Source organism: Triticum dicoccoides, chromosome 3B (genome assembly GCF_002162155.2).
Source record: "Triticum dicoccoides isolate Atlit2015 ecotype Zavitan chromosome 3B, WEW_v2.0, whole genome shotgun sequence".
Lineage (NCBI taxonomy): Eukaryota > Viridiplantae > Streptophyta > Magnoliopsida > Poales > Poaceae > Triticum > Triticum dicoccoides.
The window spans coordinates 459,464,126-459,489,937 of record NC_041385.1 but is presented as its reverse complement, the minus strand read 5'-3'; the positions used below and the strand labels follow the sequence as shown (position 1 = coordinate 459,489,937).

General features: G+C 48.0%; 1 protein-coding gene and 1 long non-coding RNA gene across 4 annotated transcripts; both read left to right on the top strand.

Moving 5' to 3' along the window:
- Positions 1-8,412: 8,412 nt before the first annotated feature.
- LOC119276518 (ribosome biogenesis protein BRX1 homolog 2-like) lies at positions 8,413-16,318 on the top strand. 3 transcript variants are annotated; one of them, XM_037557590.1, is made up of 8 exons: positions 8,413-9,079; positions 9,539-9,671; positions 9,792-9,873; positions 10,653-10,762; positions 10,851-10,946; positions 11,196-11,246; positions 11,348-11,437; positions 16,266-16,318. In XM_037557590.1, the coding sequence occupies exons 1-8, from the start codon at positions 8,472-8,474 to the stop codon at positions 16,293-16,295; spliced, it is 1,200 nt and encodes a 399-aa protein (XP_037413487.1). In that variant the 5' UTR covers positions 8,413-8,471; the 3' UTR covers positions 16,296-16,318. The 3 variants fall into 3 exon arrangements, with proteins under 3 accessions (XP_037413487.1, XP_037413486.1, XP_037413485.1); XM_037557589.1 differs by lacking the exon at positions 16,266-16,318 and adding an exon at positions 11,887-12,668 and having other exon boundaries at positions 8,413-9,025; XM_037557588.1 differs by lacking the exon at positions 16,266-16,318 and adding an exon at positions 11,887-12,668.
- A 4,641-nt stretch (positions 16,319-20,959) lies between these two features.
- Positions 20,960-23,200, top strand: LOC119276517. Its single transcript, XR_005136648.1, has 3 exons — positions 20,960-21,311; positions 21,387-21,547; positions 22,937-23,200. It is a non-coding gene; the product is annotated as an uncharacterized LOC119276517 (long non-coding RNA).
- Positions 23,201-25,812: the final 2,612 nt, after the last annotated feature.

Genomic DNA, 25,812 nt, shown 5'->3' with positions numbered 1-25,812 from the left:
AACCACACCAACAGGGATTGTTGGGTGTTCAAGCAGGCATGCAAGTTAAATGCTGAAAACAATGACAAGGGGCTGCATAGCGACGACGAGGAGGAGCCCCGGCCGCCGAACAATAGAGGATAGAAGGGCTTCCCCCTACAAGTGCGGACGGTGAACATGATATACGCAACCCACATACCCAAAAGGGAGCGGAAGCATGCACTAAGGGACGTATATGCGATGGAGCCAGTCGTCCCAAAGTTCAATCCGTGGTCCTCCTGCCCGATCACTTTCGATCGAAGGGACCACCCCACTAGCATCCGCCATGGTGGATTCGCCGCATTGGTTCTAGACCCAATCGTTGATGGATTTCACCTCACTAGAGTCCCGATGGACGGCGGTAGCAGCCTGAACCTGCTTTATCAGGACATAGTGCGCAAAATGGGCATAGACCCCTCAAGGATTAAACCCACAAAGACGACCTTTAAAGGCGTCATACCAGGTGTAGAGGCCAACTGTACAGGCTCAGTTACACTTGAAGTGGTCTTCGGATCTTCGGATAACTTCCGAAGCGAGGAGTTAATCTTCGACATAGTCCCGTTCCGCAGCGGCTATCACGCACTGCTCGGACAAACCGCATTTGCAAAGTTCAATGCGCTGCCGCACTATGCATACCTCAAGCTCAAGATGCCAGGCCCTCGAGGAGTCATTATGGTCAACGAAAACACCGAACACTCTCTCCGAACGGAGGATCATACGACGTCTCTCGCGGCGGAAGTACAAACCAGCCTCTTAAGGCAATTCTCGAGTCCGGCTATTAAACGTCTGGACACCGCCAAGCGCGCCCGGAGTAACCTACAACAAGACCGCCCGGCACGTCCCGGGCACGCGTAGCAATACGGCCCCAACCCCAGCGCTCGCGACATTGCAAAACCAGTACTATGCGTACATAATTATGCTCTGGAAATACCATGGGCATAGGGGGAGGGGCATGACCACGGCAGGCCCAGAATGCGGCTCAACCGCACCAGGGGCTCCCGATTGTGTAATTCCTTTTTCTTACTTTCAGGACTCCTTTATCAAGAAGCCCTGTCCAGCAGTAGAATCACCGAACACACGATGCAACAGCCAGGGAGGCAGAAAGCTACGTCGAATGTATAGGTGGTCTCTATAACGAGCAGTATACTTGTTTTACATATCATCCCGCAGCTCGCTCCTGGAGGGGGACATGTCAAATAGTCCCGTCCCTTGCTTATCGCACTATTTGTATCGTTCTGCTTTTACCGCAGCTTTTTTAATAAACAATGCACAGCTTTTGCCCATTATTGCATTCCCTTTTTATTATCTATATATGTTCACTTATGACATATTGCATCCGTACACTTTGGTACGGCAAAATACACCAGGGGCTTAAGTACCCCAAAATATGGTGTGATAAGTCCGAACACTTTCACAAGTGAGGCACCCCGAAATTATAGCATTATATGCATCGGCTCCGAATCATGTCTTGGGTCAATAGTTGGGTTTGCCCGGCTCCCATGTTTTGGTACCTTACGTTCCGTTATATCAGCTAAGGTAGCGCTGGGTGAACCACTACGATTGTGCTCCGGTTGAGCTGGGTTGAGCACCTCAGTGGAGAAAGCTAAAACTGACCGTCATGATAGGGCGAGAGCCGGTTGCTGTTCGAGAGGTCTTCGAGTCCCGAAAGACTTATGCCGCCTAGAGCGAGGAGCCGGCTTTGTCCGGCCCAGGCATGGATAGCACCCCGAATTCGGAATTCCGAATACTAGGGGCTTCGCCGAAATTTAAAATTATAGAATTCTATGGCTAAGTGAGAGTGTTCAAGCCTTATAGTCCGGTTGCCTTGTTCGTTGCGTTGAGCGCCTCCCTCGAAGGACCCAAGAATGGGAAAAAGAGCGCTCAAGTTTATCCCGAACACCCCAGCACTCGCGGCATGGGGGCAGAAGCCGACGACTCGCCATCTCTCAAATTTAATAAACGGCCGCACATAAGGTAATATTTTAAATTAACAAGCGTTGCTTAGCGCATATGAACAAGTTTTCATGCGTACAGGATAACAAATGCGAGCTCAATAAAAAATTACATCTTGGGAGCATTCACCCGCTATAAGGCGGGCACCCTTCAGGACGCCCGCATAATACATCTGGGCTTGCGATACTCCCTGCCCGGTGGTGGAGCGTCCGTCACAAGCTTCTCAGCGTCCATCTTGCCCCAGTGCACTTTAGCACGGGCAAGGGCCCTACGGGCACCTTCGATACAGGCGAAGCGCTTGGCGACTTCAATCCATGGACAGGCGTCCACCAGCCTCCTCACCAGCCCGAAGTAGCTCCCAGGCATGGCACACTCAGGCCACAGCCGAACTATGAGGCCCTTCATGGCCTGTTCGGCCACCTTGTGGAGCTCAACCAGCTGCTTCAGCTGGTCGCTCAAGGGCACCGGGTGTCCGGCCTCGACATACTGAGACCAGAACACCTTCTCCGTCGAGCTCCCCTCCTCGTCCCGGTAGAATGCAGCAGCATCGGACACACTGCGGGGCAGATCTGCGAATGCTCCTGGAGAGCTCCGGATTCGGGTAAGTAACAAGTAATTCACTTCACGTGCTTGCTTTGCATGAAGAATGCCTTACCCGCTGCTATCTGCTTTATTGCCTCAATTTCCTGGAGGGTTTTTTGGGCTTCGGCCTTAGCGGCTTTGCCACTCTCAAGAGCCGAGGCGAGCTCGGACTCTCGAGTCTTTGAGTCACGCTCCAAACTCTCGTGTTTTTCCACGAGAGCCTGGAGCTCTTGCCGCACCTCTGCCACCCGCGCCTCCTGCTTCTCCTGCTCGGTGCGTTCCGCGGCCGCATTGCTTTCGGCCTTGGACACCGCCTCCTTCAGGGTCGCCACCTCGTTCGTGGCCCCTGCAATTTTCACGTGATTCCTGTCATTTTATGCAACCACATCTTTTATATACTTCTATAAGGTATTACTTACCTTCCTTGTCCTCGAGCTGCTTCTTGGCAAGGCCGAGCTCGTTCTCGGACCGCTCGAGGCTCTGCTTTAACGCATCGACCTCCGTAGTCAGTGCGGCAGAGGTCAGCAGCGCAGCTTACATTCCCCATATCGACATACTTATGTTAGACTCCTGCGTACATCTTTTTAGATCCTCAGTTCGGCTTTTCTTTCCGAACACCAAACCGAGCATCAGGGGCTACTGTCTATGTGGTAATATTTTTACATATCTTAAATACATACCTCAAAGCCTGTTAGAAGGCTGGCACAGGCTTCAGTCAGCCCGCTCTTGGCGGACTGAACTTTCTGGATCACCACACTCATAACAGTGCGGTGCTCCTCGTCGATGGAGGCGTCGTTAAGCGCCTCCAGCAAATTATCCGGTGCCTCCGGTTGGACGGAGGTCACAGGTGTCGCAGTCTCGCCCTTCTTGCGAAGGGGCCGCCTACCGGACTCCGGAGCCACCGAAGGTTCCGGTGCGGAGTCCGGCCCAGGGCAGGACTTAGAGCCCTTTGGGGTTTGATCCCCCTTATGCCCGGAGTCTGGGAGGTTGCCTTGCGGCGCCTCCGGGACCTCCTCCTCCTGGCTGGGCCCCTTTTGGGACCCCACCTCGGCGTCATACGCATCGCGAGGAGAGGAGGCGGCCGGAAGTGAAGTGCTATTCACGTCCGACAGAGCCAGGGAGTCGCTCGTTGAAGTGTCGAGCCCGTCCCTGGGCGGGCTGCCGGGTTGTATTCGGCGTTAAGAGATTCTATACGACAAATGAAGCACCATGAGTTATTCTGGTATCCGGATACTTACGATGTCGCTAGGGGCTTAGCCCTCGGCGGCCACTCCTCTTCGCCGTCGTCGGCGTTGGTGGAGTAGTCCGGAGGAAGGGTCCTTCCCTTCTTGGACCCTCCGGCCTCCCCAGTTGGGGCGGCCTTCCTTTTCTTCTCTCCCCCCGTTGGGGGAGAGGCCTTCTTTTCCTCCTCCTCATCTTCACGGTAGGAGTCCGCCTCAGAGTCATCGGATGATGAGTCCGATAACACCTGGCGCCGGGAGCTCTTTCGAGTTCCTGTGGCCTTCTTCTTGGCCTTCTTCTCCGACACCACGTGACGTGCCGGAACCAGCAGCCCCGTCAATCGGGCGTCCGCTGGGTCTTCTGGCAAGGGAGCTGGACAGTTAACCTGCCCGGACGTCTTCTGCCAGGCCTGTCAAAGGTAGGGGAGTTTATATCCCGCATAGATTCAAACTATGAAAAACAAGTGTCCTATAAAGGGTAAAATATCTTACCTCGCTGGCTTTGACGCTGCAAGCTGAATCCGCTATCTTCGGTAGCGGATGCGGGAGCCTCGGCGCCCTTGAACAGCACCTTCCAGGCATCTTCATACGTGGTGTCGAAGAGCCTGCTCAAGGTTTGGTGCTGTGCCGGATCAAACTCCCACAGATTAAAGGCCCATTGTTGGCACGGGAGGATCTGGCAGATGAGCATGACTTGGACTATGTTAACAAGCTTGAGCTTCTTGTTCACCGGGGTTTGGACGTAGGTTTGGAGTCCGGTCAGCTCTTCCGAATCACCCCATGTCAGGCCCGTCTCTTTCCAAGAGGTGAGCCGTGTAGGGAAGCCATATCGGAATTCGGGGGCCGCTACCCATTTGGGGTCACGCGGCTCGGTTATGTAGAACCACCCCGATTTCCACCCCTTTATGGTCTCCACGAAGGAGCCCTCGAGCCATAAAACGTTGGGCATCCTGCCCACCATGGCACCTCCGCACTCCGCCTGGCGGCCGCCCACTACCTTCGGTTTGACATTGAAGGTCTTCAGCCATAAGCCGAAGTGGGGCCGGATGTAGAGAAAGGCCTCGCACACGATGATGAATGCCGAGATGTTGAGGACGAAATTCAGGGCCAGATCGTGGAAATCCAGGCCGTAGTAGAAAATGAGCCCCCAGACGAATGGGTGAAGTGGAAAACCTAGTCCGCGGAGGAAGTGGGTGAGAAACACCGCCCTCTCATGGGGCCTGGGGGTGGGGATAAGCTGCCCCTTGTCAGGGAGCCGATGCATGATGTCGCTGGACAAGTATCCGGCTTTCCTCAACTTTTTGATGTGTCCCTCCGTGACGGAGGAGACCATCCACTTGCCTCCCCCTCCGGACATGGCTGGGGAAGGTTGAGGCGACATGTGCAGACTTGGGCGCTGGAGCTCGAGTGCACGGAAATGGATGAGCAAAGGAGGAAGAAGGCGTGTGTGAAAAGTGGATCTTTATCCCCTTATATGGACGGACGAAACTGTGCGTCCCCACCAGCCTGGTAAAACTCGCTTATCTCCCAAGCGCCGTAATTGATGGCACGGTTGGTTTACCCACGCCCGTATTGATGATAATCCCGGAATAAGGGGACATGATCTCTACTTTGACAAGACGTGCCAAGGAAACCGCCTTGCTAAACGCGCTGAGGTGGGACAGTAAAAACGATTCGAATAAAGGCTTGGCCGTGGTGTGACGTCACGCCACGGAATACGTCAGCAGATTGAATTTGTGTAAATATTATTCTCTCTACGGTGGTATGTGGAATTTATTTTGCAGAGCCGGACACTATCCTTGTGTTCAAAATCTTCTATGAAGTATTCGGAGGAGGAACCCGCCTTGCAATGCCGAAGACAATATGCGCGTCGGACTCGTCGTAATTGAAGCCTGGTTCAGGGGCTACTGAGGGAGTCCTGGATTAGGGGGTGTCCGGATAGCCGAACTATCACCGTTGGCTGGACTCCTGGACTATGAAGATACAAGATTGAAGACTTCGTCCCGTGTCCGGATGGGACTTTCCTTGGCGTGGAAGGCAAGCTTGGCGATACGGATATGTAGATCTCCTACCATTGTAACCAACTCTGTGTAACCCTAACCCTCTTCGGTGCCTATATAAATTGGAGGGTTTTAGTCCGTAGGACGAACAACAATCATACCATAGGCTAGCTTCTAGGGTTTAGCCTCTCTGATCTCGTGGTAGATCTACTCTTGTACTACCCATATCATCAATATCAATCAAGCAGGAGTAGGGTTTTACCTCCATCGAGAGGGCCCGAACCTGCGTAAAAACATCGTGTCGCTTGTCTCCTGTTACCATCCACCTAGACGCACAGTTCGGGACCCCCTACCCGAGATCCGCTGGTTTTGACACCGACACCCCCCTCTACAGTATTCCACCTCGGTCATATCATCGTAGTGCTTAGGCGAAGCCCTGCGCCGGTAACTTCATCATCATTGTCGCCACGCCGTCGTGCTGACGGAACTCTCCCTCGGCCTCAACTGGATCAAGAGTACGAGGGACGTCACCGAGCTGAACGTGTGCTGAACACGTAGGTGCCGTACGTTCGGTGCTGAGATCGTCGGATCGTGAAGACGTACGACTACATCAACCTCGTTGATAAAACGCTTCCGCTTTCAGTCTACGAGGGTACATATACAACACTCTCCCTCTCGTTGCTATGCATCACATAGATAGACTTGCGTGATCGTAGGATTTTTTTTGAAATTACTGCGTTCCCCAACATATTATGCATGAAAACATAGTAAATAACAGTAGGTAAACATGATGCAAAATGGACGTATCAATGATCACCCAGTTATGAAGTGACGTTTGATAGCACACAAGGTATTCTTCCAGTATCCGGGAGTGACATGATCTCATGGTGTAAGGAATAGATACTTAACATGAAGAAAGGTGTAGCAAATAACAAAGTGATACGATGTGATGCTAAGCTTATGGTTAGGTCTGTCCATCACATCATTCTCCTAATGATGTGATCCCGTTATCAAATGACAACTCATGTCTGTGGTTAGGAAACCTTAACCATCTTTGATCAACGAGCTAGTCTAGTAGAGGCTTACTAGGGACATTGTGTAGTCTATGTATTCACACATGTATTTAAGTTTTCGATCAATGCAATTCTAGCACGAATAGTAAACATTTATCACGAACGAGGATTATGATAATAACTATTTTATTATTGCCTCTAGGGCATATTTCCAACAAATATTCCCCCTATTCTCACATTAACGATTTTCTAGTGAACCTTTTGTTATAATATGTTATACCTTTTGCTTCATAGTACTTTACAAAAACTGAGGTGAGATATATCAGTATCCCCGTGAGACCAACACATGTTCGCTATACTAGTCTCCTTGTTAGTGGTTTTGTTCCTTTTCTCACTCCCGTGTTTCGGCATCCCCGTGATCCAATTCACGCTATGTCTGGCCATATGATGGTGGATGCCGTCACACCGAGAGGGTCCTAAGGATACCACTCCATCATCGAAGGAGTAAATTCCAATTTTGGGCTATATAATCCCTCATCATATGTTTTTGATGAACCTATAAGTTGCCATTGTGATCAGCCTATTACGGATGACGTTGGAACAACCCCAAAGTTCACCGTCCGGTATGGAGTGACTCGATACTCTCATAGTCTAAGGAGTCATACAAATGTTAACTCTCATGTTATGGACTATAGACTTTAGACGATTTCATCTTCAAGTATAACAAACAACTTGGGTCAATTCAACACGAGTGTTCTACCAACTTCATGCTCTCAAATATTGCCGGCATTATGGTCATGCCCATGATCACGAAAGCAGAATCTACAGTCAACACTTTGAGCTATTCCTAGAGGCAAGACTAGGAATCTTGTTTTACCGTTTCTAACTCTAGACATGCTCATAGTTTTTTCCGAATTGCATATTCAGGTACCATAACAGTTATAGCACAGAATATTAACAATAATTATAAACTTGGAAATAAATCATACTAAAATATTATCGTCTCTAGGGCATATTTTCAACAAAATCCATTGTAAAAAATGTTGGCGTTTCGCACAATCGAGGGGATGGAAGCGATGTAAATGGGACGCCCCGCTTATAGATTGCTAATGTTCTACTATAGGTCCCAGTTTTGGGAACCTTTTAGAGGGTTCTTTTTTCCTATTATCGGGGCTTTCTTTTCCTTTTCCCATTTCTCTTTATGTTTTTTTAAAATCAATTATTAAAAAAGTTATTTTTTATTTTTATTTTATTAAAAGCATTGCAATTTTGGAATAATATTCATGTTATTAGGAAATGTTCATTTTTTAAAAAACTGTTCACAAATTTGAAAATATGTTTGTGCTTTCATAAAAGGTTCAGGTTTTTAAACATATCGTAAATTTTCAAAAATTCTTTGCGTTTTAAAAAATGTTTCAGATCTGATTTTTTTTAGAAAAATGTTTACATTTTGAAACGCTACAGTTTGGGTCGCTAAAGTGTTTCGTGGTCGAAATGGGAAATGGAAGTGCATTCGGTTCACGTAGCTTAATGGGCTGGCCCGGTTCTTGCACGGGGGCAATTTTTTGACGTAAAGAGCTCTATATTAGTTCTGGTCCAATCCAGGCCTAGCCTCCTCTTCCAAAACAAAAAATGGGAATATCTAAACCCTAGCTGCGCCACCTCCATCTCCTCCTCCACCACCAATGGCGCCGCCGTCGTCGTTGAGGAAACTCCAAGAGCTGATGAAGGGCAAATTGAGCCCCGGGGAAAATTCCATTAGGGATAAGGATGAAGAGAATCCGGAGGTTGCGCTTGTTTCAAAGAAGGTGAACAAGAAGCGGAAGAAGCTGCCGGGTACCAAGAAGGGGGAAGGGCGCGACGTGGATAGGCTGGTCCGGGAGGAGGATCCCGAGGTTGTGCTTGTTTCAAAGAAGCTGAACAAGAAGCGGAAGAAGCTGCCGGGTACCAAAAAGGGGGAAAGGCGCGACGTGGATAGGCTGGTCCGGGAAGAGGATCCGGAGGTTGTGCTTGTTTCAAAGAAGCTGAAGACACATCCGGTGAGTGAACCGAATGCATCATCGAGGGAATCGATCTGGGAATCCAGTGAGCCGCTCACGGGTAAGAAGAGAAAAGAGGGGAAAGGCCACACCGTGCTGGTCGGGCAGGATGGTCCGGAGGTTGCTCCTGTGGCAAAGAAGTGGAAGCCAGATCCGGTGGCAAAGAAGTGGAAGCCAGAGCCGGTGCCAGAGGACATTCGGTTGAGTGCATCATTGACTGTTATTGTTGCTTATGCTCCAGACATGCCACACAGGTTATTTTTGTAGGGCCACTTTGATTCATAGAGAAGTGAAGGAAGAGCATAATAATAGGAAGTTCCCTATGGTTACACTATTTATCCATGTGATTCAAAGGAATGGATCATAGGATTATTTTTTTGGGTTTGAGCTTCATAGGAGAAAACAAGGAATTTTACAATCCACTCACCTCAAATTAGATTTTTATTATGCACAAAGATCAAGGCAAATAGTATTAACTAGTAGAATAGTATTAATTTAATCTTACCTTTGCATATGTTCTACTTAATCTGAGTATGCCTATTAGGGTTTCATGTGTTTTTCCTATTCATGCTATCAAACACGCAATCCTACAAACTTATTCTACTCCTAAGTTTCCCTATGTTTTTTCAAATTCTACGAATCAACCATGTGCGTGTTGTAACCATGCAACCATGCAACAATCCGTATTAATCTAAATTAAATATTTTTGTTAGGTATGGACATTTGCTAAGGTCGATTACCTTTCTTCTGCCTTACAAGAGTGAAGGGAAGGCATATGAATGTGATCCCAACACAGTGAAAGATCTGATAAGTCGAACCAGATGTGGTTTATGTCTTTTCTTTGAGGTAAGAAGAATAAAACTCATCTAAAAATTTAATTTACTAAGGTAATCATGAAGTTTATTTATTTGTATATTGTGTGATGTCCATTTCATTGTGTTTACATTAGTCTTATTTTTGTGGCAGTGGGTTCAAAGAGATAAGGAGATGTTTTGTTGGATAATTAATATATCGAAAAATAATTCTACTCAGTTCCTTGTAAATCCAGGTAAAATTCAATAGATTTTAAAGTTTGTTTTTAAATATATATCACCACATATTTTCGTAGTACCAAGCCTAGATAATAAATGGAGGGTAGAGTTGTGAGACTACAGTTTTGCCCCTTGATCTACAACATACAGTGAGGGATATTATGGGCTTTAAGGGAATCCTAAAGGAATATTCCAGTTGAATATCCCCACACAATATCATATATCGAGTAATCCTTGTTGGGTGAAGCGGCATGAGTGTGACGACCCTCACATAGAGCGTAGCCTTTGGTGATGATGTCCCTCTTAACAGGTCGCCCACGAGTGCGTGCCCAGCACCCGCAAAGGACAAAACCTTGATGGAACCCTCGGCATTGGGCTTCCCCCTGGCAGTGCCTGCTACCCACGTGGGGCACCTTTTGATGGTTTCGTCCGCGCTGGGCATGCCTTAGGGCCAGTACTTTTGGTGGCCTTTTTGGGCTTCCAGAATAAGTTCCCCCTAGCCAGCTTATTCTAGAAGCCCAACCAAAATTTTCATTTTAGAAGCCTACTAGTTAAGTCTTCACTAGGTGTCTTCTAAAAGATAATTTTGGTTGGGCTTCTAGAATAAGCTGGGTAGGGGGCAGTTTATTCTAGAATAAGCTGGGTAGACATGTTGTATCCTTACGTCATGCGAGACGCCTTGCATCATATCGTCGTGAATTAGTGCGAGAACGCTCCTCCACACATATCTTAAATTATTATTGTGATTTTTTACTTTTTGTTGATGATTTAATGATGTTTTCATTTTCTTTTGCAGCATTTGTATCTGAAATGTCAGAAGTGAAAGTTAAGCGTGCAGCTTGTGCTTTCTCATTAAACTTCTGTAGTGATAAAAAATGGGCTGGTGTAAAGAATGCTTTGGAGATGGTACGAATGTGTTGTAGTTAGTGTTTATTTATCTTTTTATTTATGTACTTCATGTATGAATGCCTGAATGCTATGTCAAACCCCATAGGTGTTTTCTTCACCTCAACACAAGACATCTGAAGCTCCTGATAATATGTATGTCTTCACAAGGATAGATGATTGTGTCTACTTCAGAAATATAAAGGTATCCAATCAGCCCACCTTTAAAGTGTTTTTTGTCGTGTTAACATTTTTGTAAATGCCACTACACCCATAGTCTACTTCAGAAAGATTTTTGAGATTGCCAATATACCCATAAGTCTACTTCAAAAAGATTTTTGTGAATGCCAATACACACCCATAAGTCTACTTCAGAAAGACTGGCTCTGTTTCGGTATGAATATGAATTCATGTTTATGTTTTTCCTAATATTAGTTTATTCTATATCATCTAGATTAATGATTTCCCCAATATTGCCGAAGGCGAGCCATTGGATCTGAAAGAGGTGTAAATTCTCATCCTTATTAATTTCATTAACTCGTACCTAACAGTTATAAGATATGCACTGCTCATGCCTAAACATTATTAAATGTTTGAAACATTCAGGTTGGACCTTATTTTTGCCTGAAGCTTGTGGATATTCATGGAGAGACTGCTGTCACATATCTACCTTCAGATGTTGTTCCACAAAATAAGGTAACGTAATTTACTGTAGTTACTCTCTCTGTCCCATAATATAGTGTGCATTGGTTTTCACAATAGTCAATCTTAACAAACTCTGGCCCAGTTTATATACAAATTATCTATATCTAGAAGAGAAAAGTCCATTTCCAAGAGTGGCGATTTGGCACCTGGATGTGAAAAGTAAAATCAAATAAAATAGCATTTTTTTCAATCTATTTTTTTGGCATACAAGATGCCTGAATGTATGATGTGCGTGCCCAAAACAAGTTTGCAAAAAACTGAAAATTGGTTGTGAAAGGAACTTTAAAAAAGAGCACTATTTGGACCTGATATTGGTTGCTGATAATTTATCTATAAATTTGGTTAAAATTTACAAGTTTGACTTAAAAAAACTAATATGCACTATATTAGTAGAATATTGGTTTATTAGCTAATAATATTATATGAAAATTCATTTGCAGATTAAAGTGTGTCCCATTCAATATTGTAGTTTGTCACCTGAATTGGGATCTTGCATAGCACCTCATTCCCTCTACTTGAATGACGAAAACTATACGATCCTTATGGAGAATGGTCATGATTTGTCAGCATTTGAGGGTTATAATGTTAGCCTTGAGGAGTTTCTTGCAGAGCAACCGTTATTGAAAATAAAACATATTGTTGGATAAAAAACTGGCGAGGAGTGTTTGTTTGTGAGAAACATTGCCAAGTATATCATCAGATCCATCCTTGCATACCTTGTTAAGCTCTTCTCTCGTGACAAATGTATCAAAATGAAGATAATAGGGCGCAAACATATCTTTCTAAATGGGTCCAAAGTCAAATTCTATGGGGTGGAATTTGTACATTTTGAGGAAAATCAAGCAGAAGACAATGTAGTGTGTGTTGTTGGGTTAATAAGAGGATGCTTCCCTAAAGACCTCATCCCTAGTGATTTAAGTGAGATGCTTGATCTTTTGCTATCAGATCCTCTGCCCAATCTTGAAGCAGGGAAAGGTGATTGCTCCCTGCTGTCAGCAAAAGAGAGGAGAGAACTCTTGGTTCTTTTGCATACCGAGTACATGACAAATGTAAAACCTATGTTATGTGGTAAAGATGGCGACGATCCAAATGGAAATTTGGAAGATTTCTTCGTAGGGTGCCTGAGGGAGTCCTGGACTAGGGGGTGTCCTGACAGCCGGACTATCATCGTCCGCCGGACTCCAAGACTACGAAGATACAAGATTGAAGACTCCGTCCCGTGTCCGGATGGGACTTTCCTTGGCGTGGAAGGCAAGCTTGGCGATACGGATATGTAGATCTCCTACCATTGTAACCGACTCTATGTAACCCTAGCCTTCTCCGGTGTCTATATAAACCGGAGGGCTTTAGTCCGTAGGACACAACATACATTACAACAATTATACCATAGGCTAGCTTCTAGGGTTTAGCCTCCTTGATCTCGTGGTAGATCCACTCTTGTACTACCCATATCATCAATATTAATCAAGCAGGACGTAGGGTTTTACCTCCATCGAGAGGGCCCGAACCTGGGTAAAACATCGTGTCCCTCGTCTCCTGTTACCATCCGCCTAGACGCACAGTTCGGGACCCCCTACCCGAGATCCGCCGGTTTTGACACCGACATTGGTGCTTTCATTGAGAGTTCCTCTGTGTTGTCACCGATAGGCTTGATGGCATCTTCAACCAACAACGCTGTTCAGGGTGAGACTTTTCTCCCCGGACAGATCTTCGTATTCGGCGGCTTCGCACTGCGGGCTAATTCGCTTGGCCATCTGGAGCAGAGCGAAAGCTACGCCCCTGGCCGTCAGGTCAGATTCGGAAGCCTAAACTTCACGGCCGATGTCCGCGGAGACTTGATCTTTGACGGACTCAAGCCGCAGCCGAGCGTGCCGCACCGTGACGATGGGCATGATCTAGCTCTGCCGCCGAACAGTGCCTTGGTGGCCGCACATGGATCCGCTTCGGCCATCAGTCCGGAGCCGATCACCCAGATCGAGGATCGGTGGATGGACGCCGCCTTGGGGGTTTTAACTGCTACGGCGATGGAGCCGAACACTAATCTTGTCCCTCGCAAAACTCGTGATTCCGAGGTGCCGGACTCCTTGCCGGACTCCGAACCTCCCGCGCCCCTACCAATCAAATCGGATCGGGCGCCGGTTATGGAATTCACTGCCACGGACATCTTCCAATACTCGCCTTTCGGCGACATCCTGAATTCACTAGAGCATCTCTTGTTATCAGGAGAACCCTGGCCGGACTATGGCCAGGTTGGTTGGGGTACGGACGACGAAGAAATTCAGAGCTTACCCACCACCCACTTTGTAGCCACTGTCGACGATCTAACCGACATGCTAGACCATGACTCCGAAGACATCGACGGAATAGACGACGATGTCGGAGACGAACAAGAAACAGAGCCTATAAGGCACGGGAGGACCACCTCGTCATATGACATATACATTGGTGGATACCCCAAAGGAGAGCGATGACGAGGACCAACGGGCCGCGGCAGAAGATAACCCCGCCGATAAACAACCAAAACGGTGACGTAGACGCCGCCCTAAGTCCCGCCTCGACAACAACAACGCTCCCAAGGACCCCGCATTACAGCAGGGCACCGAAGTGGACGACGAACATGCAGATAAGCAACCGTCCGAACATGACGAGTCAGATAATCAGTCCAGGCCCGGTGAAAACGACAGTCCGGACGACCTCATGCCGGACACGCCGCCGGAGAGCAAAAACCTTCGGAAAAGACTCGTCAACACTGCAAGAAGCCTGAAGAAGGAAAAGCGGAAGCTCAAAACAGCGGAAGACACACTCAGAATGAGATGGAACAAAGTGCTCAAAACCGCAGATAAATACGGCAATGGCCACCAATCAAAGAGCTACCCGAAGCGCAAGCTGCTACCAGAATTCGACGACGAGGCCATAGAGCCCCCACAGTCAAAAAATAAAGAGGCAGCCTGGTTGGATAGACGACCGGATGACAGGCCAAATTCGGAAGGCGGCGCCACACATAAACCAACCAGCGAACTTGGAAGGACAGATGGCCCAGCCAGGTCCATCTATGGGCCAAAGAAGAAGGCCCCAAGAAGCAAGGCAACACGTCAAGTGTCCGAAGATAGCGGCACACACAAATACAGGGGCGCCGCACACCCACTATGTTTCACCGATGAGGTGCTGGACCATGAATTCCCAGCAGGATTTAAACCCATAAAAATAGAAGCCTACGATGGAACAACAAACCCTGGAGTCTGGATAGAAGATTATATACTGCATATACACATGGCCAGAGGAGACGATCTCCACGCCATAAAATACCTACCCCTCAAGCTTAAAAGGCCAGCCCATCATTGGCTTAAAAGCCTCCCAGAAAACACTGTTGGAAGTTGGGAAGAGCTCGAGGACGCATTTAGAGCAAATTTTCAAGGGACTTATGTCCGCCTTCCGGATACAGATGATCTAAGTCATATAACTCAACAGCCCGGAGAGTCAGCGCGGAAATTCTGGAACAGGTTTCTCACCAAAAAGAACCAAATAGTCGACTGTCCGGACGCCGAAGCCTTAGCAGCTTTCAAACACAATGTCCGAGACGAATGGCTTGCCAGGCACCTCGGCCAAGAAAAACCGAGGACAATGTCCGCACTAACAAGCCTCATGACCCGCTTTTGTGCGGGAGAGGATAGCTGGCTAGCAAGATGCAGCACCAGCGACCCAAGTACATCCGAGATAAGAGATGGAAACGGAAAATCACGGCGCAGAAAAGAGCAGCGCCGGAATAAAGAGAAAAGCCCAAAGAGCACGGCAGTCAACGCCGGATTCAAAAGCTCGCGGCCAAACAACAAAACACCGCCTCTTAAGGATGACATCGATGAATTGTCCAACTTAAACAAGATTTTGGGTCGGATATGTCAAATCCACAGTACCCCCAGAAGGCCTGCAAATCACACCCACAGGGATTGTTGGGTTTTTAAACAGTCCGACCGACTAAACGCCGAACACAAGGGGCTCGACGCGTCAAGCGAAGAAGATAAACCCCACCAGCAGAGCACCGGAAAACATAAGACTTTCCCACAAGAGGTCAAAGCAGTAAACTCACTTCATGTGATAATACGGAAAAATAGTGCGGCACTTCCTAAAAAGAGCCTCGCACAGTCCAACCCAGCAGACCATAGAGATTGGATATCAAAACCAATCACTTTCGACCACCTGGACTATTCCAAAAGCGTTCGAAGCGCGGGACGGACTGCCTTGATATTAAATCCCATAATCGACGGATTACATTTTACTAAAGTCCTAATGGACGGAGGCAGTGACTTAAACCTGCTGTATTCAAACACAATCCGCAAGATGGGGATAGACCCTACCAAAATTCGACACAGCCGCACCTCCTTCAAAGGAGTGACGCCAGGCCCTTATGCCAAGTGCACAGGCTCCATATTACTAGAAGTTGTGTTCGGATCACCGAACAATTTTCGGCGCGAAAAACTAATTCTTCACATCGTCCCATTTAAAAGTGGATATCAAGCACTATTGGGACGAAAGGCTTTTGTCCGTTTCAACGCCATACCGCATTACGCGTCTCTTACACTCAAGATGCCCGGTCCGCGTGGCATCATTTCAGTGCGAGGGTCACTCAAAGACCCCGGACTCGGATAGACGAGTCCGGCTTCAGCAGGCTAGGGGTTCCCTAGCCGCACACCTCTTCACAGGGGGCTGTGCGCACAAACAACCGCGGGTTCGTACAAACCCCGCTTTACTTATTCATATTTCTTTTACACATATATTTTTCGCACAAATTGTTTTCAAACTGAGCGTTCCTCTCTTTTTACAGATGAACAACATGCATACCCGTCCAGGATAACGGCGCAATGGAGACACAGGCGCAGACGTGCAGTAGGGACCCGTTGTGAGGATTCTTTTCAGATTAAGACCCTGCGTAGACCTTTTTTACTGTCTCTTGTTGTTATTATCCCTTGGTTTCTTCCTATAGCCAAAGCGGAGCCTGACGTTTTGGCATTGGCCGCGTCAGAAGACCATGCCCGTACCTAGACACCAGGGGCTTAGGGCATTGTTCTGCCCATTATTATAAAGACCGAACACCTCAGGGAGTGTTCGGCGTCTCGAGTTAGGCATTATATGCATCAGTTCTGAATCATGTCTTTGGTCAAATGTTGGGTTTGCCCGGCTCCTGTGTTTTGCTGCCTTACGTTCCGTATCATCGGCTAACGTGGCACCAGGAGAACTACTGCGATTGTGCCCCAGTTCGGCTGGGCGAGCACCTCAGTAGAGAAAGCCGAAAACTGACTGTCATGATATAGCGAGAGACTGGTCAACCACTCGATCGACCACCGGAATGTTTAGAATTCCCCGCTTTGACGAAGGACCGTTTCCCGGCCAGGCACACACGCGCCCCGAACTCGGAGAAGTGCGGTGCCCCAAGGGGCTATATCGTAGCCCCACCCTCGAGCTCCACTGGCTAAGTGAAAGTGATAAAGCATTATAGTCCGGATTGCCTCGTTTGCTACGCTACCACCTCCTTAACAGGACCGAGACGTCGGATTAAGTGTGAAAACGCGCTATTTTTGCGAACACCCCTGCACCTTGTGCGTGGGGGCTGAAGCCGAAGACTGCAATCTTTCAGGTTATACAAGTGTATACGTAAACGGCCGCATAGGAGAAGTTTTACTACTTGGGACGCACAAGTATAAAAAGCAGTTATAGCATAATCATCGTTTTACAAGCTAAAACGTTCATTTGAACGTGACATTTTTTGAGCACTGCGACTCTATTACACGAGCGCCACGCATAACTTCCCCGAAATAGTGCTCGGCGGGGAGCCGGTCTTCATCCGAGCCCTGGGCGGCAACAGCGGTGGCATCCATCTCCGTCCAATGTGCCTTCACGCGGGCAAGAGCCATCCGCGCGCCCTCGATGCAGGCCGACCGCTTCATCTCCTTGATATGCGGCACCGCCCCAAGGAATTGCTGCAGTAAGCCGAAGTAGCTCGTCGCCTTGGGCCTCTCTGGCCAGACATGAGCTACGATGTCAGTCATGGCAAGTCCGGACAACCTATTTAGCTCGGCCCATTCGGCCAACCGGTCGGTCAACGGAAGTGAGCGATCCGGACTATGGAATTGAGACCAAAATAGCTCTTCCGTCTTGTGATCCTTCTGGCTCCGGAAGTGCTCAACGGCATCAGCCGCACTTACCGCTAAGTCCATATACGGATCCTCCGGACTCCACAGCCGATCAAATTGAGCATACTTTTGATCCATAAACCGGCGACGCAGCAGATAAGGCTTGCCAGCCACAATATCTCCGGCCTGGCGCAGCTCCTCCCTCATGGCCTGCATTGCAGAGCGGGCATCCTTGGCCTCGGCGGTGGCCTTCTTCAGGTCTTCCCGCTCCGATAAGCGCTCCTTTTCAAGAGCCTCATTGCGGTCGGCAGCATCTTTCACTTTTACGGCCAATTCGGCCACCTCTTCCCTGCTTAGGCAGAGAGCAGCCTTTTCGGCTTTCAACTCCTCGGCCGCCCTCGAGGCAGCCGCGTCACTCCTTCGGGCTTGCTCCTTAGCTTGAGCAAGTTCGGCCCGAAGGCTCTCCACAGCAGCAGCACCGTCTGTACAACATCATATAATTTATCAAGAGGAGGGCTTTGACCCCCTTAATAAAGCGACTGCGGACAACTCATTTACCTTGCGACTCGTCAAGTCGCCGGTTGACAAGCGTGATGTCCGCATCCGCCACGTCAAGTTGCCGCATTAACTCGGCAACTCCACTAGTCCAGCTACCCCTCGGACTATCCGCCACCTGCATAGGAATGGCGACATTAATTACTTGCGATCTTGATCCTCGGCACGCTGTCGTCTTCGACAACCTACCGAGTCTCGGGGGCTACTATCTATACAGGGCGCATTTTTATGTGCAAAACTGTTAATAGACAAAGGGATGCGTCATTTTCGTGTACCTCAAACCCCGCCAGCAAACTCATGGCGGCATTGCGCAATCCGCTCTCGGCGGACGAAATCCTTCCAATCACCATACGCATCAACGCACGGTGATCTTCTGAAATGGACGCCCTCTCAAGCAGATTCTTCAGTTCTCCCGGCCGGATACTAGTGTGTGCCGAACTCTCTGGCCCCTCCGGACTCGGGGATACCCTCCGTGACGATACTTCAGGCTCGTCCGCTTTATCTGACGGCGCGAAAGACGGAGGCGTTTCGCTCTCCATCATCTCCAGAAGAAGGTCCCCCGAAGATGAACTCATCTGAGAAGGCTGCAGATCCGACCTGCAAGATAAACATTTTGGTCACCCACAGAAGCACAAATGGAGGTATTTCCTTACTAATTAACCCCCCCTTTTCATACTCACGGCTCGCTGGAGGGCTGATCCTTTGGCGATGATTGTGTGTCCGGACTCTCCCCGGACGCCGGACCCCCCGGCGAAGATCTCTTCCCCCGCTTAGGGGCTTTGGCCTCCGGATCTTCGGAGGCGGTCCTCTTATCCCCTTGGAGGGAGGGGTTTTTAATTCCCCCCTCTTCAAACGCCCCTTTGGGCGAAATATTAGCTCCTCTATTTTCCCCATCGCTCCCTTCTGTGGGCGCGACCTCCAGCATTCTGACCAGCACGGGCTCCAGTGCGGTCTTTGGGAGGGGGGCCGGACACCTTATCAGCCTTGATCGCGCCACCCACTCCTGTGAAGAGTAATGGGTCAGGAGGCGAACTCTAGAAAGGCAGATAAACGGAATGTCCGGACTCTGAGCTATTTACCTGAGTATCCGGGCGATTGCGGCTTAGGCCTGCGTCCTCGGCTAATTCCGGACACGCCACCTGCGGTTCGAAGAACAACTTGTACATCTCCACGGGTGTTGCACCCATGAAGTGTTGGAGAATCCGAGGTCCCTCCGGGTTGAACTCCCATAGACGGAGAGGACGGCGTTTGCAGGGCAGAAGATGCCTGATTAGCATAACCTGCATCACCACGACCAGATTGATCTCCCTCGCTTGGAGGTCTCGAATCCGTCCCTGCAGTGAGGGCACGTCTTCGGACGGCCCCCAATTGAGCCCTTGGTTGACCCACGACATCAGTTGGCGTGGAGGTCCCGGGCGGAATGAAGGCGGCGGCTTTTGCTTGCTGCCCTTCAGAGCGGTGATATAGAACCACTCCTGCTGCCACAGTCCGAGTTCCTCTTGGAAGGAACCCTCGGGCCACGGGGCATCGCCCTTTTTGCTTATGGCCGCCCCGCCGCACTCCGCTTGACGCCCCCCGATCATCTTCGGCTTCACATTGAAGGTCTTCAGCCACAGGCCGAAGTGGGGAGTGACGCGGAGGAAGGCTTCGCAGACGATAATGAATGCGGAGATATGGAGGATGGACTCCGGAGCCAAATCATGAAAATCCAGCCCGTAGTAGAACATGAGCCCTCTCACGAAGGGGTCCGTCGGGAAGCCTAAACCCCAATGGAGGTGGGATACGAAGACGACATATTCGCCGGGCTCGGGGGCGGGCAACCTGTGCGAAACCTCGTAGGCCAGGTACTTGGCCTCACGTAACTTCAATATGTCCTCCGTGACGGAGGAGGGCATCCACCGGCCCTGGAGGTCGGAGCCAGACATGGTTGAGGATCCGAAGCGCTCGAATCTGAGGCTCTGGGTGTTGGAACTGGGAGCGAGGAGGAGATTCGATGCGAGATTGAAGAACAAGAACGAGCCTTGGTCCTCTTATAAAGGGGAAAAATACCAAGAGCCGTCTCCGTGACCGTTTGGGATTCACCTTCGATAGAGGAGGTGTGGCGACGGGAACGGTTGGGTTACCCACGCACGTATTAATGAGAATCCCGGAATAAGGGGAACACGATCTCTGCTTCGACAAGACGTGCCAAGGAAACCGCTTCGCTAAACGTGTTGAGGTGGTATAGTAAAAAACGATTCAAGCAGTGGCTTGGTAGCGGTGTGATGTCACGCCGCATAATACGTCAGCAGATTGAACTAGTGTACATTTTATTCTCTCTGCGGTGGAATGTGGAATTTATTTTGCAGAGCCGGACACTATCCTGGTGTTCATGATCTTCTTTGGATTATTCAAGGGAGGAACCCGCCTTGCAATGCCGAACATTATGCGCGCCGGACTTATCGTCATTGAAGCCTGGTTCAGGGGCTACTGAGGGAGTCCTGGACTAGGGGGTGTCCGGACAGCCGGACTATCATCGTCCGCCGGACTCCAAGACTACGAAGATACAAGATTGAAGACTCCGTCCCGTGTCCGGATGGGACTTTCCTTGGCGTGGAAGGCAAGCTTGGCGATACGGATATGTAGATCTCCTACCATTGTAACCGACTCTGTGTAACCCTAGCCTCCTCCGGTGTCTATATAAACCGGAGGGCTTTAGTCCGTAGGACACAACATACATTACAACAATCATACCATAGGCTAGCTTCTTGGGTTTAGCCTCCTTGATCTCGTGGTAGATCCACTCTTTTACTACCCATATCATTAATATTAATCAAGCAGGACGTAGGGTTTTACCTCCATCGAGAGGGCCCGAACCTGGGTAAAACATCGTGTCCCTCGTCTCCTGTTACCATCCGCCTAGACGCACAGTTCGGGACCCCCTACCCGAGATCCGCCGGTTTTGACACCGACAGTGCTCGTACATAGAAACATGGGTAGACACTATGACAAAAAACACTTACCTAACTGAGGTCGCCAGTTATAACTCGGTACTGGGGGTTTTGAAACTGGAGAAGAGAAAGGAGGAGAACAAAGAGAAGTTGGAGAATGAAGAGGATGACAATAAAAAGCTAATACAAAAAGGAGAGCGACAGTTTCATGTTCTAAGAAATTGTGATGTACATATTCCTGAGAAGGCTGCAAAGGTAAATCAAGTTACTTGTTTTGTTCCTTCCATTATAATATATATTGTACCCTCTGATCTGTATTCTTCTTTCCAGGATGGAATATGTCCATTTCGTCTGACGTGGTGTGACTACATCCGTACGTGCTACTTTCGAAAGTATCTCTCCTTTGTGCAAAGGCGCATGGAATCTTATCTAAAGCCAACAAGGTGAACTCACCGGTTTGTGCGTGGCGGCATGCCGCGCTTCACTGATAGGTTTGTGTGCTAGTCTTCTATTTTGTGTAAATTTTCACGTGTCTATTCTTCTTTTTGTTTTCGTACCTTTTTATGGCTCACAATGAACTCTTCAATTATGTATTTTGTCTAGACTATTACTCACAACACACCGTAACTGAATATAATATATTGATATAGAAATGTAACGCAAAAGGCAGCCAAGTCATGATTTTGATTAGACTATTGACCAATTGCACCCTGCACTTCAGCTAGCTTGCAGACATGTGTCATAGAAAATTTGTATTTGATGACCGAGACCGATCAGTGCACAGGGGATGTTTATCCCGAGACATCAAGATAGTTTGAACACAGGTTATCCATTTTTTACGACACAAGACTTGTCCAAAACCTGAAAGTACAGAAACATTCATGTCACCCTCCTAGCCTAGAAGACAGTGACATTGACCAAATCGAATTGTTCCTATGAAAAAAGAGAGGTGGTTTCATTTTGATGTGATTGCAGCAAAGCCAATTGATATTGTTATCGATGTAGTGCTGTTAAATCATCAGTTACTAATGTACTGTTAGAAAATGGCCCTTTGTTGGCAGATAGTATAGTAGGGAAGGTACAGAAAGCAACACCTTCAAATGAGTTCATGCTCATGGACTCATGGTAGTTTTTTCTTGGAGGGCTATCTTGCATTTTCTTGTGAATGCATGCTCTACAGCTTTGGTGGCATCCATTTTCTTTCTTGGGGGAGACCGTGAACACAAACTCATAAGCTTTGTTGGATATTTTTCCGTCCAGCAATATATTCTTCATTCATACTTTTGGTAGGCTAGTCCATGATGAGATTGTGTTTTGTTGATTTAAGTGGTGTGGTATGTCAGTTGATCGATTGTTACTGGTTATAGCTAGCTCAAAATGTTGTTGAATTGTTATATGCACATCACAGTACTGTAAATTTTCTTGGAAATATGCATCGGGTTGTGTAGTCATCTATGCACACGTGGGCTAATGATGGATCTTGTGCTGATTACATATATATGCATCTTGGGTGTTGATCTTAAGGTTGCCACTCCTGGGAAACCGACATTAGTGTATATTATTCTGAACATTATACAATTCGAATAATGTTTATACAATTGAAAAGCTTTGAGGACTATTTTTTCAAGCTGGTTTCAGTTTAACATTCTTTTCTTGCCAAATGATGGCTTTCATGCCATGGTCATCTAGGAATAAAAGAGTACAATATTTTATTTATGTCAAATTTGAACTAAAACCATGACACTTATTATGGAACGGAGGGAATCAGTGTGTGCATATTATGTTTGCATCTATTTCATTGAGAACCATGCATATGTGCTTACATATAGTTTAAAATGTGATACTGTATAGTAACTACATTGTTCTTTTTTGATTTGCAGGTTCCTAAAGCTAACCAATGAAAATGTTCAAAGAACTTGATGGTGGAAGTTCCAGTAGAGTGATTATTCCAGTAACAACACATTTTAGCATGGATCAGTCCCATATGTACATCTTTATAATGGAACTGAATGCTTATTATTGCTGGATTTCTTGGTTATATTTTCAATATTAAACCATGATTAGCACACCAAATTTATCCTTGCTTATATATGTGATTTGTGTTATATATGGTCAACGTGTGATGTGGATTGGAGTTATTTTTCCTTGATTATGCGTGTTTCCTATTTCCGGGTTTTCCTTGAAATTACTGAATACTACATTTCCTATTTCCCACTCCGTTTCCTTTTTGTGGTTTTGTGATTTTTTTTGTAGGTTTAATAGGGCCAATGAACCAAAACTTGTGAAATAAGGGGCAATACTTGAATGTGACTGTTGGTACATGTTTAGAAATGATTAAGAGATATGCCATGTTAGTTCATTTGGGGTATTATCTGTGTGTGCATCTTTGCCAATGACTTGACATCACGGCGCCCCCTGCACATAGAGTAAGGATTTTGTGAATCTTTTCCCCATAGAGTAAGGATTTTGTGAATCTTTCCTTAATAGTTTCTTAATCAACAAGTTAATAAACTAGGAATCTAAAAGTGTTATGTTAAAGCATTGACATCATACATTTAGTTTTACTAAAAATAAATGTGTTAAACAAGAATAATGAAAAACATTGGACATGTTTTTTCCAATATATCTACATATGGCCCGATATATCACCCGATATTCGACGCCCGATATGTAAAAGCAAAACCGATACGAACATGATATCGATATTTTAAAGCTTGATTAGGAGTACTTAAGAGTGCTAGATTATATTCATAGAAGACTTGCGTTGTCCTTGATGGACCATCTAGAGGTTTCGATGGCCCATCAACAGGCTTCGATGGTCCATCTAGAGGTGGTGCACGGTGAGGCGGCACTTTGCAGTGAGCTTGAAACGAAAAGTTCAGATGTCTTTGAGGGAGTCCTGGACTAGGGGGTGTCCGGACAGCCGGACTATCATCATCGGCCAGACTCCAAGACTATGAAGATACAAGATTGAAAACTTCGTCCCGTGTCCGGATGAGACTTCCCTTGGCGTGGAAGGCAAGCTTGGCGATACGGATATGTAGATTTCCTACCATTGTAACCGACTCTGTGTAACCCTAGCCCTCTCGATGTCTATATAAACTGGAGGGTTTTAGTCCGTAGGACACCAACGATTACAACAATCATACCATAGGCTAGCTTCTAGGGTTTAGCCTCCTTGATCTCGTGGTAGATCCACTCTTGTACTACCCATATCATCAATATCAATCAAGCAGGAGTAGGGTTTTACCTCCATCGAGAGGGCCCGAACCTGGGTAAAAACATCGTGTCCCTTGTCTCCTGTTACCATCCACCTAGACGCACAGTTCGGGACCCCCTACCAGAGATCCGCCGGTTTTGACACCGACATTGGTGCTTTCATTGAGAGTTTCTCTGTGTCGTCACCGATAGGCTTGATGGCTTCTTCAATCAACAACAACGCAGTCCTGGGTGAGACTTTTTTCCCCGGACAGATCTTCGTATTCGGCGGCTTCGCACTGCAGGCCAATTCACTTGGCCATCTGGAGCAGATCGAAAGCTACGCCCCTGGCCATCAGGTCAAATTTGGGAGCCTAAACTTCACGGCGGATATCCGCGGAGACTTGATCTTTGATGGATCCGAGTCGCAGCCGAGCGTGCCGCACTGTCACGATGGGCATGATCTAACTCTGCCGCCGAACAGTACCTTGGAGGCCGCACACGAATCCGCTCCGACCCATAGTCCGGAGCCGATTGCGCAGATCGAGGACGGGTGGCTGGACACCGCCTCGGGAGCTGCAACTTCCATGGCGATGGAGCCGAACACTGACCTCGTCCCTTATAAAGCTCATGACTCCGAGGTGCCGGACTCCTTGCCGGACTCCGAACCTCCCGCGCCCCTGCCAATCGAATCCGATTGGGCGCCGATCATGGAGTTCACCGCTGCGGACATCTTTCAGCACTCACCCTTTGGCGACATCCTAAAATCGCTAAAGCATCTCTCGCTATCTGGAGAGCTCTGGCCGGACTACAGCCAGGATGGTTGGGATGCGGACGACGAAGAAATTCAAAGCCCACCCACCACCCACTTTGTAGCCACTGTCGACGATCTAACCGACATGCTAGACTACGACTCCGAGGACATCGACGGTATGGACGACGATGCCGGAGACGATCAAGAACCAGCGCCTACAGGGCACTGGAAGACCACCTCGTCATACGACATATACATGGTGGACACCCCAAAAGATGGGGACGGCTAAGAAGCAACAGAGGCAGATTCCTTAAAGAAACAGCCCAAGCGCCGACATCAGCGGCCGCCGCTCTAAATCCCGCCGAAGCAAGAATGGAGATTCCGGCACAGGAGATAATAACACCCCAGAAAGTGTCGAAGACAATCCCCTCCAGCAAGATTCAGCGTAGGAGGACGCAGAAGCCAGCCCTCACGAGAGAGCAGCAAATGAAGAGGTCGAGGATGATAATTACATAGCTCCCTCCGGAGACGAGGCAAGCCTCGATGACGGCGAATTCGTCGTGCCTGAGGATCCCGTGGAACAAGAGCGTTTCAGACGCAGGCTAATGGCCACAGCAAATAGCCTAAAGAAAAAGCAGCAACAGCTTCAAGCTGATCAAGACCTGCTGGCCGACAGATGGACCGAGGTCCTCACGGCCGAAGAGTATGAACTCGAACGCCCCTCCAAAAGCTACCCAAAACGCAAGTTGCTCCCCCGACTAGAGGAGGAAGCATACAAACCTTCATCACCAGCGCACAATACGG

What these genes read in the sequence shown, in the direction of transcription:
- LOC119276518 (XM_037557588.1), top strand. Translation starts at nt 8,472, where the DNA reads ATGGCGCCGCCGTCGTCGTTGAGGAAACTCCAAGAGCTGATGAAGGGC. An exon ending in TCAGTTCCTTGTAAATCCAG is followed by an intron (nt 9,874 to 10,652) that starts GTAAAATTCAAT and finishes TTTCTTTTGCAG; the next exon opens with CATTTGTATCTGAAATGTCA. An exon ending in TAAAGAATGCTTTGGAGATG is followed by an intron (nt 10,763 to 10,850) that starts GTACGAATGTGT and finishes CAAACCCCATAG; the next exon opens with GTGTTTTCTTCACCTCAACA.